At 73.8% G+C, this 14,910-nt stretch overlaps 4 protein-coding genes across 4 annotated transcripts in view; 2 read left to right on the top strand and 2 right to left on the bottom strand.

The window, feature by feature from the left end:
- Positions 1-3,635, bottom strand: part of AURANDRAFT_66152 (hypothetical protein) — a gene marked incomplete at both ends in the record, with an annotated part of 5,607 nt that extends 1,972 nt beyond the window's left edge. Inside the window, one exon of the mRNA XM_009041377.1 lies at positions 6-3,635. Coding sequence (XP_009039625.1) covers positions 6-3,635 — 3,630 coding nt within the window. The remainder of the gene's footprint in view (positions 1-5) is intronic.
- Positions 3,636-5,650: 2,015 nt separating this feature from the next.
- On the top strand, positions 5,651-6,007 carry AURANDRAFT_7928 (hypothetical protein; the record flags this gene model as incomplete). The annotated part of the gene is made up of 1 exon (XM_009041274.1): positions 5,651-6,007. A coding segment is annotated over one exon (357 nt), but the record flags the coding sequence as incomplete, so codon positions are not given.
- A 5,794-nt stretch (positions 6,008-11,801) lies between these two features.
- On the top strand, positions 11,802-12,344 carry AURANDRAFT_30361 (hypothetical protein; the record flags this gene model as incomplete). The annotated part of the gene is made up of 1 exon (XM_009041275.1): positions 11,802-12,344. The coding sequence occupies one exon, from the start codon at positions 11,802-11,804 to the stop codon at positions 12,342-12,344; it is 543 nt and encodes a 180-aa protein (XP_009039523.1).
- A 1,852-nt stretch (positions 12,345-14,196) lies between these two features.
- On the bottom strand, positions 14,197-14,352 carry AURANDRAFT_30336 (hypothetical protein; the record flags this gene model as incomplete). Its single annotated transcript, XM_009041376.1, has 1 exon — positions 14,197-14,352. A coding segment is annotated over one exon (156 nt), but the record flags the coding sequence as incomplete, so codon positions are not given.
- Between the last annotated feature and the right edge of the window lie 558 nt (positions 14,353-14,910).

The raw sequence follows: 14,910 nt of genomic DNA on the forward strand, positions 1-14,910 counted from the left end.
TCGACGGGCGCCGCGTCGTCCGCGGGCGCCGCGTCGTCCGCGGGCGCCGCCGCGGGCTCCGCCGCGGGCGCCGCCTCCGCCGCGGGCGCCGCCTCCGCGGCTGCCGCCGGCACCGCGGCGGGCGCCGCGGCGGGCTCCGTCTCCCCCTTGGCCGCCGCCTTCTTGCGCCGGCGCTTCTTCTTCGCCGCGGGCCCGGCGTCGGCCTTGGGCGCCTCCTTGGGCGCGTCGCTCGACGCGTCGGAGACGTCGTTGAGCGCGTCGCACGCGGCCTGCGCCGAGTCCGCCAGCCGGTCGAGGGCCGACGCGGCGGCCTCGCACTTCTGCCCCTCCTCCTCGGCGTCGGCGAGCATGTCGAAGGCGGCCATGGCGTTGTCGTACTTGGCGATGGTGTCGTCGGCCGCCGCGATGGCGCGCGCGGCCGCCTCGACGAGCGCCTCGTCGACGAGGTAGTCGTCGTCGTCGTCGCCGCCGTCGTCCGGCGCCGCGTCGCAGCGCGCGACCGTGCGCACCTCCGGCGGCGGCAGCGACTCGAGCGACGGCGAGCTCGGCGCCTTCTTGCGGCGGTGCTTCTTCTTCTTTTTCGCGGCCTCGCGCTTCGGCGGGAGCTCCGTCTCCGGGTTGCTGCTCTCGCCGTCCGTCGCCGCCCTGGTCATGGACGCGACGATGGGCGGCACGATGGACGCGATCTCGACGAACAACGCGTCGGAGAAGCAGTCCGCCGCGCGCACGGCCGGGTCGTCGAGCGTCCGCAGCGCCGCGGCCGCGAGGTCGTCCGCGCCGTCCGCCGTCGCCGCGAGATCTCCCAGCTTCGACCGCATGAGCTTCGACACGGCCGGCGACGCCTGGTCCATGGCCTTCAAAATGCCGTGGAACAGGTCCAGCAGCTTTTCCTGCTGGTCGTCGTCGTAGCCGCCCATGTCGAGGGGCCGCGTCGCCGCGTCCGTGAACCAGCGCGCCTTCTCCGCGGCCGCGCGGTCCGCGCGCTGCTCCTTCGCCGCGAAGCCCGCGCCGAAGATGGTCAGGCGCGCGTCGGGCTTCGCTTTCGCTTCCGCCTGGTAGACGTGGAAGCGCACGGTGAAGGCGAGGTGGAGCAGCGCGAGCGCGGGCTGCTTCGTCCGGTGCGCGCGGTCCACCGTGTTGACGATCGCGTTCACCGCCGCGGCGACGTCCGTCGGTGCGAGGGGGCAGGGCATTTCCGTGACCCAGAGCACGAGCTGGCGCACCTTCATGAGCACGAGCAGGCCGACGCGCCACGTCGTCGGGTCGCCGTCGTGGTACGGCGAGATGAACTTCAAGAACGACACGGACTTGCACGCGTCGAGGAAGAGGCCGTCGGAGCTGTCGAGCAGTAAAGGCCAGGCGTGGCCCCGGAGCTCGGTGCGCTGCGCCTCGTCGAGCATGCCGTCGAAGACGCCGACGGCCATGGAGAAGACGAGCCACGCGTGCTCGCACGTCGCCGCGGCGTCGTCTTTCACTTTCCCCGTGAGCTCGAGGCGCTTCAGCGCCTTGACGCGCGACACGGCGTCGCCGGCGATGAGCGCGCGCGTCGCCTCGAGGACGAGGGCCTGGTGCGGCACCGGGGGGCCGCCCGACGCGTCGCCGAGCAAACCCTCGACGACGACGTCGACGGTGACGCCGAGCGGCTCCGACGTCGCGGCCGCGGGCGCGCCGAGGCACGACGCCAGCGGCGCCGCCACGTCGCGCACCGCGCACCGCGTCTCGCGGCCCGAGGGCCAGACCGCGGAGGCGCGCACGGCCGTCGACGGCCGCGCGAGCCAGCCCGCGACGCTCGAGGGCCGCGGCACGTACGCGTCGTCGCCCGACAGGCCGTCGAGCGCCGCGTCGCCGACCATGCGCTTGATCGCCGCCTCCACGGTCTCCGCGTCGTCGTTGCTGCCGCCGCGGATCGTCGTGAGCCGCCGGAAGGCGCAGGAGATCTCGTCGCGGCCCGGCACCTTGGCGAAGAGCCGCAGCGTGAAGTGCACCGCGCGGACGAGCCGCAGCGACGGCGTCCGCGCGACGAGGATGAGGTAGGACCGGCCCGTCGCGTCGCGGCCGTCGCCGCCGTACATGGCGTTCCGTAAGACGCCCTCGCTCAGCGACTCCGACGGCGCGTAGGGCGCCGCCTCGCCGTCGTACGCGCCCGTCGCGGCGAACGCGTCGAGGATGTCGTGGATCTGCCGGTGCCGCGGCGGCACGGCGAGGTGGCACTCGACGTGGCGCAGCAACGCCTTCGCAACTTGTTGCTTCACGGCCGGCAGGGACGCGTTGGTGTGGAAGGCCTCGAGCGCTTCGAGCGCGAGGTTTCTGCAGGGCGCGGAGAAGGCGCGGCCGGCGAGCGCGAAGGCCTCGTAGGTCACCGCGCCGTAGCGGTCGCCGAGCAGCACGACGACCTCCTTGGGGTAGGCGTGGTTCGCCGACGGCACGCAGCGTCTTAATAGAGCGCTCATGTCCTCCTGGACGCGGTCGAGGTCCGGGTCGGGTAAAGACAGCACGACCTTGAGCGCCGACCCCCGTTTCCGCGCGATGGGCCCGCCCGGCGGCAGCCGCGCGAGCTCGAAGGCCTCGTTGAGCGCCGCGGGGGGGCGCGTGGGCAGCGCGGCGGACAGGGCGCGCTCCGTGCACGCGCCGCCGCTCAGCGCGCATCGTAACGACGTCTCCGGGTGCCGGAGGAGCGCCTCGATGGCCTTGGGCGCGTCGCGCTCCCGCGCGAAGTGCGCGTCGAGGCGCGCGGGGCAGCTGCTCTCGCGGAAGTGGGCCTGGCTCAGCGCCGACGCCTCGGCGTAGCGCGACCGCAGCAGGCGGTCCAACAGCGCCGCGGCGGACGTACCGCGGAGCTCCGCGTCGGTGACGTTGAACCGCGCCTCGACGACGTCCTCCGCGCGCGGCGGCCGGTGCCGCGCGTGGGGGCCGCAGACCAGGGACACGTCCACGGACGTCCAGTCGGGGGCCACGAGGCCGTCGATGTCCACGCGGACGACGACGCGGTCGCCGGTTCCCGCGCTTCCGAACGCCGCGCGGCAAACCTGCTCGAGCGTCGTGTCGAGCCCCACCTCCGCGAAGGCCCGCGGCGCGTAGGACCCGACGTCGATGCTGAGCTTCGTCTCCGACGGCGGCGCGCCGGGGGCGACGTTGTCCGCCGTGACGACGCGCACCGCGAGCGAGTACTCTTCGGTCGACACGCGGTTCAGGAGGCTCCGCGACGCCCAGCCGTGGTCCGCGGCGTGGTCCTTGAAGGTCTCCTCGACGACGAAGAGGGCCACGCTCTGCATGAGCTCCTCGTCGTCGCCGACGCCGGGCAGGGCCTGGTCCTTGACCGCGAAGACGGCGCCGGACGCGTCCGCGATCATGACGACCAGCGTCGCGTCGCCGCCCCCGGCGACGAGCGGCCGCAGCACGACGCAGCAGTCGGCGTCGATCGTCGCGTCGAAGGCGACGTGCGTGCCCTGCGTGTCCGCGCCGGCGCGGCGGAAGGCGGCCAGGCAGCTCAGCGGCGGCGGCGCGCCGCCGCCGAGCCGCGCGAGCGCCCGCTCGGCGACCGCCGCGACCGTCTGCGGCGCCTCGAAGACGAGCTCCTGCTCGCGCCCCTTGGCCGGCGCCGCCTCGCAGCGCACGACCACGCAGAAGGGATCCATGGGTGTGGTTGCCGGGCGACGCGCACCGGAAAGGGCGCGTCCCGGCGACGGGCACGCTCCGAGCGCGGGTGCTCGGAGGTCCCGGGGCGCCGCGCGTCGGAGCGCGCGCGCCTTGCGTCGAGCAGGCGCTCGAGCGGACGGATCGCCGGCGACCGCGCACCAGAAATGGCGCGCGCGCGTCGACGGTGTGCGATTTGCTTGGGCGCTCGCCGGCACGTCGGAGAGCGGGCGCCGGCAGCCAGCAACCTCGTTTACCAGGGCACCATCGGCCCGAAGCGGAAGCCGCGGAGCGCGCGCGCGCGTCGACGACGCCGGCCGCGCGGCCGTCGTCGGGGCCTCGCGCGTCGGCGACGCGTCGGTGCGCGCGGGCTAGTTCGTTGCGAATCCTCTTAACTTGGACGCGATACCCGAACCTCGCATGGTCGTGTCCTGGCCCAGCGGTCCTCGTCGGCGGCGCGGCCCATGCGGGCGCTCTCATAGAGCCACTCGACCGAGACGACGTGGCGCGCGACGGAGATCGCCACGAGGAAATCGCAAACGAACTTGAGCGGCACCGAGGAGACGACGATCGTCGCGTCGCTCGCGTCGGCCGCGTACCCGAGACCCGCACTCCGCATCGCCGAGCGGTGCTTAGGTCTCACCGAGATGCCACAGAAGAGCACCTTGGCGCGCACGCGCTGGCCGCCGCCGGCGCGGCGCCTCGCCTGACACATCCCCGCGCGCGCGCCCCGAGTAAGCCTAGGACCACACATGTACACTTCCCGCCCGCCTCCACGACGAGCCGCACGCCGGCGGCGGCGCCACGCGTGCGCGACCGGTCGCGGACGGCGTCGAGAGGCGGACGCCTCCCGCCGCGCCACGCCTCCCACCGCCTCGCGCTCCCCCGAATAAGAACTAGGACGACGCGGTGCTCGCGCGAAAGCTGCGCGCGCCGTACTACACCGTCAGGGCTCTCACGACCCCAGGCCAAACAGCCCCGAAACCCACAGAGCATCGATTCCGCGCAAGTCCTGCGCCTCGCCTCGTTGCGCGTCGACGCGTGCACCGCAGCGACCGTGCCGTGCCAGCAACGCAACGATGCTCAGCGGCTACCTGCAGAAGCGCGGCAAGCTCCGCCAGAACTGGAAGCGCCGCTACTTCGCGCTCAAGGGCCACACGCTGAGCTGCTACGCCGACGCGCGGCCCGGCCGCGGCGTGCTCTGCGCCATCAACTTGAACAAGCTCGACGCCTGCGGCCCGGACGACGGCGGCGACGACGACGGCGTCTTCAGCCTCTCGGTGCCGCAGGGCGCCATCAAGCTGCGCGCCGCGTCGGCCGCGGACCGCGACGCCTGGGTCTCCGCCATCGCCGCGGCGCGCCGGCCGCCGCCGCCGCCGACGGCCACGCCGGGCAAGTTCCGCGACGCCGTGCCGCCGCCGCCGACGACGACGACGCCGGGCAAGTTCCGCGTCGCCGTCGCGTCGCCGGACGCGCTGCTCGCGTCGCCGGCCGCGGCGCCGCGCCGGCCGCCGGTGCCCGTCGCCGCGGCCGTCGCGGCGCTCGAGGCGAGCCCGCCGCGCGTCCCCAGCGGCTTCAAGGCCCTCGAGGCGCCGCGGGGCCCCGCGGACCCGGCCTACGCGCCGTCCTTCGCGACCGTCGCCGCGGCGCAGGGCGGCGCCGACATGGCGTCCGAGGCGCTCGCGACGGTCGTCCGCGACCACGACGCCGACGACGACGACGAGCTCACGGTGTCCGCCGGCGACGTCGTGTCCGTCAAGCTCGCGCGCGGCGCCTGGGCCTACTGCGAGGAGAACGACGGCTGGGTCCTCGTGCAAAAGGGCGCGGACCAGGGCCTCGTGCCCTTCGACTGCCTCAAGCCCGGCGTCGAGACGTCCGCGGACCTCGGGCGCGGCGGCGTCGGCCGCGGCGGCGACACGGCCCCGGACCGCGACCTGTCGGCGCGCGCCGCGGCCAAGTACGACACGCGGACCGAGGCGCTCGCGCGGCGCGGCGTCCGAAGGAAGACGCGCGCGCGGAGCGCCGACCCCGTCGCGCGTCGCAGGCGCAGCACTGGGTCGAGCAGGTCACGGGCACGGTCTTCTCGCGGCGCTTCGGCGAGGAGCTCCGGGACGGCGTGCTCCTCGTGGACCTCGCGGCCGCGATCGCGCCGGGGGACGACATCAAACCGCCCTACGAGGGCCGCGTGCCCTACCGGCGCGTCGAGAACATCGCGCGCTTCCTCGCGTTCTGCCGCGACAGAGGCGTCGCCGGCGCGGATTTGTTCGACACCGTGGACCTCGCGGAGCTCAAGGATCTCGGCGCCGTCGTCCGCTGCCTCGTCGCGCTGAGCGCCGCGCTCCGCAAGGCCGGCGCCTTCGCGGGTCCCTTCCTCGCGACGTCGCGGGACGCGCTGGCGTCGGCCGTCGACGCGAATTTGCGCGTCATCGTCGCCGTGGGCGAGTACCGCGACCGGCACCGCCACGTCGCCGACGCGGACCAGGCCGCGCTCGTCGCCGAGGCCGCGGACTACCGCGTCGCCATGCTCGGCCTCCGCGACGCCGGGGCCGACGTCCGCGGCGTCGACCGCGACGATTTGGAGGACGCGTTCCTCGTGCTCTACTCGTCGTCGACGAAGGCGACGGCGCGGGCGGAGGCGCACGAGCGCCGCGTCGTCAATTTACTGGAGGCGAAGCGGAAGCGCTACGAGATGGTCTACGTCGACGTGTCGCCGGAGCGGCGCGGCGCGCTCGACGCCGCGGCGCCGGGCGCGCCGCTGCCCGCGCTCCTCGCCGGGGGCGCGTACCTCGGCGACTACGACGCGCTCCAGGAGCTCGAGGACGACGGGAAGCTCGACGGGAAGCTCGCGCCGGCGCGCGACGGCGCGGGCTTCTGGGCGCTGCCCGACGCCTGGGGCGCGAAGAGCGCCCTCGCGGACCGCGGCGGCGTCCAGGTCCTGAACGCGGTCCCCATGGGCTACTAGGTCCCTCGGGACGCTCGCGCGCGTCTAGAGGCGCCTGCCCCTCTCCGTAGAGTGCTCCTTCCGACACGCGTGCTCACCACTCGCGCGCGTCTAGGGAGCTCCCCTAGGAGTCGTGTTCCTTCCGACACGCGCGCTCGACACAGGGAGTTACGGGAGTCACGGCAGGCTCCGCGGTTCCGCGTCGGGGCTCGCGGCGTGCCAGGTCTCCGATTTCGTGCGCGGTATCGAGCCCTTGGCCTCGTAGACCCCCGCTGCCGCGTTGGGCTCCACGACCTTGCGGTCGTCCGCGCGCCTCGTCGGGCTCGGCGGCGGTTCCACCTTCCTACGAGACGCCGCGCGAGTCATCGCGCGCCGGGTCATCGCGCGCGGACGCGGCCGCACGCGCCACCACTTGGTGTCCTCCTTCGGCGACGTGTAGCCGCAGAGCGCCTGCGGGCATCGGTGCGTCGGCGGCGCGACCCGAAAGAAGCGGGCAGCGCGAAAGAAGCGAAAGGCAGCCCGATGTGGCGAGGTGTTTACGCACCGATAAACTGCAGTAGTCTGGCAAGGCGAGATTCGCGCAGTCGAACGTGGCCGCCATCGTGTCACAGAGCAGCCGACGACGAAGCCGCCGAAGAGAAGTCGGTCAAGAGCCGAGGGCACCCTGAAACATTTACCCTTCATTCACTTCTTCACTTATTTGAAAAAGAGAGGGCAGGGGTGGTGTGTTCACCGGGCTTCGATAATAAGAACCACTGCGGTTCTTCCCGATGGCCTGGGCCTGGGCGGCACTCGTGCCGCTCGCCCTCGTCGCGGCCGACGGCGGGTGCTGCTCGTCGGACGCGTCCTGCGAGACCTGCGGCGGCGTCACCTTCCAGAGGTACTGCTCGAGCGCGCCCTTTGGCCTCGAACCCGGGGACCGCTGCGAGCACGAGTGCGGCGGCACCTGGTGCCCGGCGGGCCCGCAGCCGCGGGTCGTGTCCTCGCCGGCGCCGGGGCCCCGGGACGCGCCGCCCCCGGGCCGGCCGTCGCCCGCGCCCGCGTGGCCGCCGAGGGACGCCGACGTCTCCAAGTGGCTCTGCGCGGCGTTCCTCCTCTTCGCCAGCGGCTGCGACAGGCTGCCCATGATCGGCGAGGCCCTCGGCCTGGCGCGCAAGCGCCTCCTCGGGCCGACGAAGACGTGCTGAGGGCCCCTCGGACGCGCGGGGGCGGCCGGGCGGCGCGCGAGCGCCCCCCGAAGGCCGCCCCCTCCGAGGGCGGCGCGCGGTCCCCCCGAAGGGCCGCCCTCTCCGAGGGCGACGCGCGGTCACGACGCGCCCCGCGCGCGCGACCTCCACCGCCGAAGACCGCCCTCTCCGAGGGCGACGCGCGGTCGCGACGCGCCCCGCGCGCGCGACCTCCACCGCCGAGCTGCGCGCGAGCGCACTCGGCTAAGGCAAGATCACGTGAGGGCCGCGTACGCGCAGATGCTCGCCATCGCGCCCGCGGCGCAGAGCACCTCCGCGGGCGAGTAGGACGCGGCGAAGATGACCGCCGCCGCGAGGAGCGTCGCCGCGGCCTTGGCCTGGCCGAGGAGGACGTGCGCGAGCGCGCCGAGGTGGCCGACGACGAGGAAGCCGCTGTAGTTGACTAAGAACGCGCCGAGGCCCGACGCGAGGACGAGCGCGAGGGACCGCGCCGTCCAGGCGTATTGGAGCACGCCCGGCGGGTCGACGAAGGGCGTCAGCGCGAACTGGACGCCGATGGCGTAGGGGAAGAGCGCGTACATGAGAGCGAGCGTCGAGCAGTTGCCGAGGCGCCGCCGCAGGCGGCCGAACTGGACCTTGTAGGCCGCGGCGCTGCGCGGGGCGGCGGCGACGGTGGCGCGCGCGAATCAAGGCGACGGACGCCGCGCCGCGCAGCGGCACCCAGAGCAGGACGACGCAGACGCCCGCGGCGGTCGCCGACGCCTCGCCGCCGCGCCGCGGCATCTTGAGCACGAAGGCGCAGACGGCGCAGAGCGCGGCGGCGCGGCGCGGCGAGATGCGCTTGCCGTCGAGGCCGTACTCGAGGACGACGACGAGCGGCGTCACGGCGAGCTTGGCGATCTGGTAGAAGCCGAGCGGGTTGAGCTTGAGGCTCATGTTGTTCAGCGGCGTCACGGCGCCGAGCAGGACGGCCATGGCGACGAAGTTCGCGTCGCGCCACGGCGCGGCTTTCGTCGGTTCCAGCGCCGGGACCCACGCGGGGTTGATGGAGCGCAGCGCCGCGAGCACCCCGTAATTGACGACGTAGTGAACGTTCGAGAGCGCCGCCGGGTAGCCGAAGTGCACGCGCGCGAAGACCCACTTGTTCAGGTTGATCAGGACGACCGTCGAGAGGAAATTGAAGCCGAGGATCAACGGCGCTGACGCTTTCATGGCGCTCAAAGGCTGCCCATTGTCTCGAGTAAAGCCTACGGCAGTATCATCTGGTCGAGGTCTGCAAGTGCAGCGATCGCCCACTGCCACAGCTCTCCGGCTGCGTCGGGCCGACGACGAAAGGTTTACGACCCGGCTGTCCGGCCGGGAGCGATGGTCGTCGCGACGCGGCGCCGGCGGAAGCTCGACGGGCGGCAGAGGAACTCCTTCAAGATCTTCACCATCGCCGAGGACCCCTGCACCGTGCTGGGCTACCTCCGCGCCGTCGACGTGGCGCACGTCGCCGCCTCCTGCGCCGGCGCGGCGAAGCTCTGCCTCGACGACAAGGTGCTCGAGCGCGTCGCCGCGGAGCGCTGGCTCAGCGCCGTGCGCCCCGCGGCGGACCTGCGGGGCCTCTTCGGCCTGGACCGGCTCGAGGCCGAGGTGTCCGCGTGGCGGGTGCTGCGCGTCAAGCGCGTCGAGATCACCTACGAGGTCGTGCCCCAGTTCGAGGGCCTGAGCGCCGTCGCCGGCGGCGAGTCGGCGCTGCTCTACCACGCGCGGGACGCCATCGCCCTCGAGCTCGTCGGCGCGTCGAACGGATGGTTCCGGTGGAGCAAGAAGGGCGTCGACGGCGCGACGCCGTTCACGGGCACGCCCCCGACGTGGATGGACACGGCCCAGGACTGGGACGCCGAGTGGCCCAAGCACTACGCCAAGCTCGAGCCCGTGGCGCGGCCCATCCGCGCGGGCGAGGCCGACGGCGCGCTCCCGGGCAACTGGCGCCTCTCCGTCGCCGGCGGCGCGCTCTCCGCGCGCAACGGCAACGTCTGGATCCACCTCACGGACCGGGGCTTCCGCACGGCCCAGTCGACGCCGGGGAGCATGGGCGCCAAGGGCAGCTCCTACCACGCGCGCTACGAGATCGCGCACGGGCCCGGCGGCGGCGCGCCCGCCGAGGCCGAGCTCCCCAAGGACGCGCCGGGGCCCTGGGCCAGCGCCGGCGCCAACGCCGACGACTCCCGCAGCTTCCTCGCCCTCTAGGGCCGCGCCGGCGCCGACGCCGACGACTCCCGCAGCTTCCTCGCCCTCGAGGGTCGCGCCGACGCCGGCGGGCCGTTTCGCCCGCCGCCGCCGCCGCCGTCTTCGCCGTCGAGGACGCTTCGCCGTCGAGGACGCCACCGCACACCTGCCCCCCTTCGCGGGACCTCTCGGGGCTGACGGACCCGCCGCCGCCGCCGCGTCGCCGCCGGGCTTTCGCCCCGCCGCCGTCGCGTCGCCGCCGGCCCCGTCGCCCGCTCGCTCCGCCCCCGCGGCCGTCCCCCTCGGGACGCCCGCCCGGCCGGCGCTTGTCTACATCTTTTGCTCTTGATCTTAGTATCCTCAGCGTGCCTGTCGCGCCCTAGGCCTTCTTCTTCTTGGGGGCGGCCTTCTTGGCGCCGCCGCGGAGCGCGACGCCGAAGAACGTCGCGCCGCTCTTGAGGAGCGCGTAGACGAAGCCCGCGGTGACGGCGGCCGCGAGGGGCGCGGCCCAGTAGACGAGGTAGTGCTGGTAGAAGGTCGGGAAGGAGCCCGTCGCGTAGAGGGCCCACGTCGTCGCGAGCATGGGGTTGATCGCCGGGCCGGCCGCGCCGAGGTAGACGATGAGGAAGCGGATGAGCGCCGCGACGCAGGTGATCTTGAGCGGGTAGATGTCCTTGAAGGGCGACTCGAGGCAGATCGCGAAGACGCCGAGGCAGAGCAGGAGCGTCGCGCCGAACTCGTGGAGCACCTGGGCAGGAAAAGGGTGCGAAATTCCCAACTTCAAAGGCTCCTATCTCGGTCGTTTTCCGCTCGTTTCGGCTGATTTTTGGACGAGCGATCATCTCTCGGAGCGCTCTCGAAGCGTGGGTGCTGTTTCCGAAACGCGCGCGCGCGGAACACTCACGTTGAAGCGACGTTGAATCACCCTTTTCCTGCCCTGTGGAGCGCGGCCTCCCGGAGCGCGTCGCCGGCGATGGCCGCGTCGACCGCGGGGCCGCCGAGGGGCGTCCAGCCGAGGCGCGCGGCGAGCGTCTGGAGCGCCGGGAACGCGACGACGCCGCCGAGCATCTGGCCCGCGACGTGCGTGACGAACTGCGCCCAGGGGATCTTGCCGATGCAGCACATGGCCATGGACACGCCGGGGTTGACGTGCGGGCCGCCGCAGGAGTAGTCGGCGGCGGCGACGCCGAGCCAGTGGCAGACCTATGATGTTGGGGTCCACGGTCGCGCTCCGCGACGCGCGATCCCGTCGTCGGACGCCGCGGCGGACCCAGTCGAGCGGCACGATCGCGTCGATGGCCGCGAGCGCCGGGTGCATCGCCGGCTCGAGCACCGTGCCGGCGACGCCCCACCACTTGCCGGGGCTGAACGTCGCGGCGATCATGATCGCGGCGCCGTAGCACTCGTTCCACCAGGCCTTGACCAGGCTCTTGCCCTGGCCGATGGGCGCCGCGACGAGGCAGAGGATGATCGCCGCGGCGACGGGGCCCTTGCAGGCGTAGCCGTAGCAGTCTTCGACGAGGTCCATCGTGTGCTAGTTGCGACGAGGCGGTGGGTATGGGCGGCGCGCGCGTGCGGGTACACCTCAAGAGGCGCCGATCCGGAGCGTTTTGCCTCGCGCTCACCTCGAGCGAGGGCGAGCGAGCCGCGCGGGCCCGAGCCGCTTTGAACGCGTCGAGCTGCACGCCGTGTCTGTCGCGCAAGCCGAACGACGACGCCGACGGTTCCCGTAGCGCCAGATTCCACGCCGCCCGACGCGTCGCACGACCGCGCGTCCAAAACCATTCGTCGCGCCGATGCTCATGGACCCGCAGCAGCCGGTCGCGATGCCGCCGCCGCCGCCCCAGCAGCAACCCCAGCAGCAGCGCCCGACGCAGCCGAGCCCCGTGAACGTGACGAACGTCGTCGCGCTGGCGAACCCGGCGACCTTCGCGTCGCCCCTCGACTTCGAGATCACCTTCGAGTGCACCGCGGCGTTGCCGGACGACCTCGAGTGGCGCATGGTCTACGTCGGCTCCGCGGACGACAGCTCCTACGACCAGCTCCTCACGGAGGTCGAGGTCGGCCCCGTGCCCGTGGGCGTGAACAAGTTCGTCCTGAGCGGCGACGCGCCGAACCCCGCCGCGATCCCGCCGGGCGACCTGCTGGGCGTCACCGTCGTCCTCATCGCGTGCGCCTACCGGGGCCAGGAGTTCCTCCGCGTGGGCTACTACGTGAGCAACGAGGCGCCGGAGCACGACGTGCCCACGGCCCAGACCGTGACGCGCACGGTCCTCGCGGAGAACCCGCGCGTCACGCGCGTCGACATCGACTGGCTCGCGCCGAAGCCCGCGGACGCGTACGCGGCGCCGGCCTTTAGCTTCTCCTAATCGTCCGCCGGCGGGGGCGCCGACGTGTAGATGGCGACGGGCGGCGGCTGGCCCGCGGGCGGCGCGCAGTCGACGCGCCACAGGTCCGCGCCCGCGTCGAGGAGGGGCACGAGGAGCGGCGCCGCGGCCCCTCTTTTCGCGAGCGCGCGCAGCAGCAGCTCGAGGGACGTGCGCCGCTCGTTGGCGACGACGAGGTGCGCCGGCGGTTCCGGCCGCGCCCAGAGCGCCGCGACGGTCGCCGCGAGCGCGTCGACGACCGTCGAGTCGTACGCGCAGTCGCAGCAGACGACGACGTCGACGGCCGGCAGGTCCGCGGGCAGCGGCGCGCCCCAGACGAGCGTCGCCGCTTTTGCCGACGCGCCGTTGGCCGCGAGGTTCCTCGCCAGGCGGCCGACGTGGCGGTCGACGTCCGTCGCGCGGACGTCGCAGCCGAGCTTCGCGAGGACGACGGACAGCAGGCCCGTGCCCGCGCCGAGCTCGAGGATCTTCGCGCCCGGCCCGACGCGCAGCGGCAACAGGTCGCCGAGGAAGCAGCGCGCGCAGGCCAGCGCCGACGGCCACGTCACCGCGCCGATGCCGCCGGCCGCGTCCTCCTCCAACGTGACGACCTCTCCCGCGACGTCGAGCACCGTCGTCCCGCGTCCCCAGGCTCGGACGACGAGGGCCGCCGCCGGCGCCGGCGGCGCGGCGCCGCGCGTCACCTCCCAGAGCTCGATGTCGTCCGCGCGGTATTTCGCGTCCAATCGACACTCCGGGACCGTCGCGACCGCGAGCCCCCGCGCGGCGCAGAGCTCGGCGAAGCGCGCCTTCGGGTCGAAGGCCGGGAAGGTGCGCTGCTCGACGGCGAGCAGGCCCAGGGCGCCGTCGCCGAGGCACGCGTCGAGGCACGCGACCAACGGTCCGAGCGGGTAGAGCTGCGGGAGCACGCACTCGGACGCGAGGACGACGTCGTAGGCGTCGCGATCGGCGAAGGCGTCGCTCGCCCGCGGGTCGGCCCAGTCCATGGCCGCCACGGACACGGCGGCGCCGCCGAGCAGGCGCCGGTTCCTTTCGACGTTCTCGCGCGCGAGCCAGAGCACCGGCTCGAGGTCCGTGAGCGCGACGGCCTCCGCGCCGAGCGCCGCCGCCGCGAGGCCGCCGGCGCCCGTGCCCGCGCCGAGGTCGAGCGCGGACCAGGGCGTTCGGGCACCGGCGAATCGCCGCTCGAGGTGCCGCGCGAGCACGTGCGCCGCGGGCCAGACGGTGCCGCCCGTGCCGAGGCCCTCGAGCTCGCCCCGCTTCGTCTGGCGCAGGGACAGCGTCGCGCCGCAGGCCAGGTCGAGCTCGTAGGTCGCCGCGCCGGCGTAGGTCTGGCGCCAGGACAGGTCCCGGAGCGCGCGCGCGCCGACGCCGCCCTTGGCGCCCGCGGCGCCGCGCCGCAGCACGTCGACCATGGACGGCCGCCGCGGCGGCGCGTCGGCGGGGAAGCCGCTCATGACCACTGGGCCTTCACCCACGCCTTGGCCGCGGCCGCGGGCGCGACGACCTCCTTGCGGTAGTAGGCCTGGACCCAGGTGAAGCAGTGCTCCTTCCCCGCGGCGTCGGTGTAGTCGGCCTCGAGCACGCAGTAGAACGCCGTGAGGCCCGAGACGACGAGGGTGAACTTGCGCTGGAAGCTCGGCCGCTTCCAGATGGTCGCCCAGGCGCTCATCCTCGGGCGGCGCAGGTGGCGACGATGGCTTGCCACTGCTTCAATCGCTGATGATGCCGTGCAAGTTGCACTTTTTTAGGCCATCTCCGAGGAGTCGCTGGGGCCCGCGCCGATAGGATACCATGGGCTTAGAGAGGCGCGCGAGGTTCCGCGGCGCCGGCTTCACTGGAAGATGCGGCGCGTCTGCGCGACGGGCGCGCGGCACATCGGGCACTCGCGGAGGCGGGGCGCGCACGCCTCGCAGGCGACGACGTGCATGCAGTCGAGGAGCACCATGTTGCGGGGGCGGTCGAGGCAGCAGACACAGGTCCGCGAGTCGCCGCCCGCCCGCTCGCGGCGGACCGTCTCCGTGGACACCGCGGCGGTCGCGGAGGCGAGCGCGCCGGCGAGGTCCGCGAGGCCCCGCTCGTCGTAGGACGCGAGGTCGAGGCCGCGGAGGAGAGTGCCGGCGTCGGCGACGGACGCGGAGCGCGCCGCCCGGAGGTCGGCGGCGAGACCGCGCGCCGCGTCGCGCTCGCGTCGGAGCTCCGCGTCCGCCGCGGCGAGCCGCGACCGGAGCTGGCGCTCGACGGCGGCGGAATCCTCGCGCGCCCGCAAGGCCGCGGGACCAGGCCCGCGGCCGCCCGCCAAGCGGTCTGCCAGATTCCCCGCCAAGCGGTCTGCCAGATTTTCCCGCAGACCTTCCGCGGCGGCGACGGCGGCGAAGTTGGCGAGGCCCGCGAAGAAGTCCCCGCCCGCGAACGCGTCCTGGTCGGCGGGCGCACCGGCCCAGAGCGCGTTGCCGCCCTCCTTGCGCACGCATTCGCACTTGAGCTTGACCACGCGGTCTCCCACGTCGAGCTTGACCACGACCCGGTCTCCCACGAAGCCGCCGAC

Source organism: Aureococcus anophagefferens (genome assembly GCF_000186865.1).
Source record: "Aureococcus anophagefferens unplaced genomic scaffold AURANscaffold_20, whole genome shotgun sequence".
Classification (NCBI taxonomy): domain Eukaryota; class Pelagophyceae; order Pelagomonadales; family Pelagomonadaceae; genus Aureococcus; species Aureococcus anophagefferens.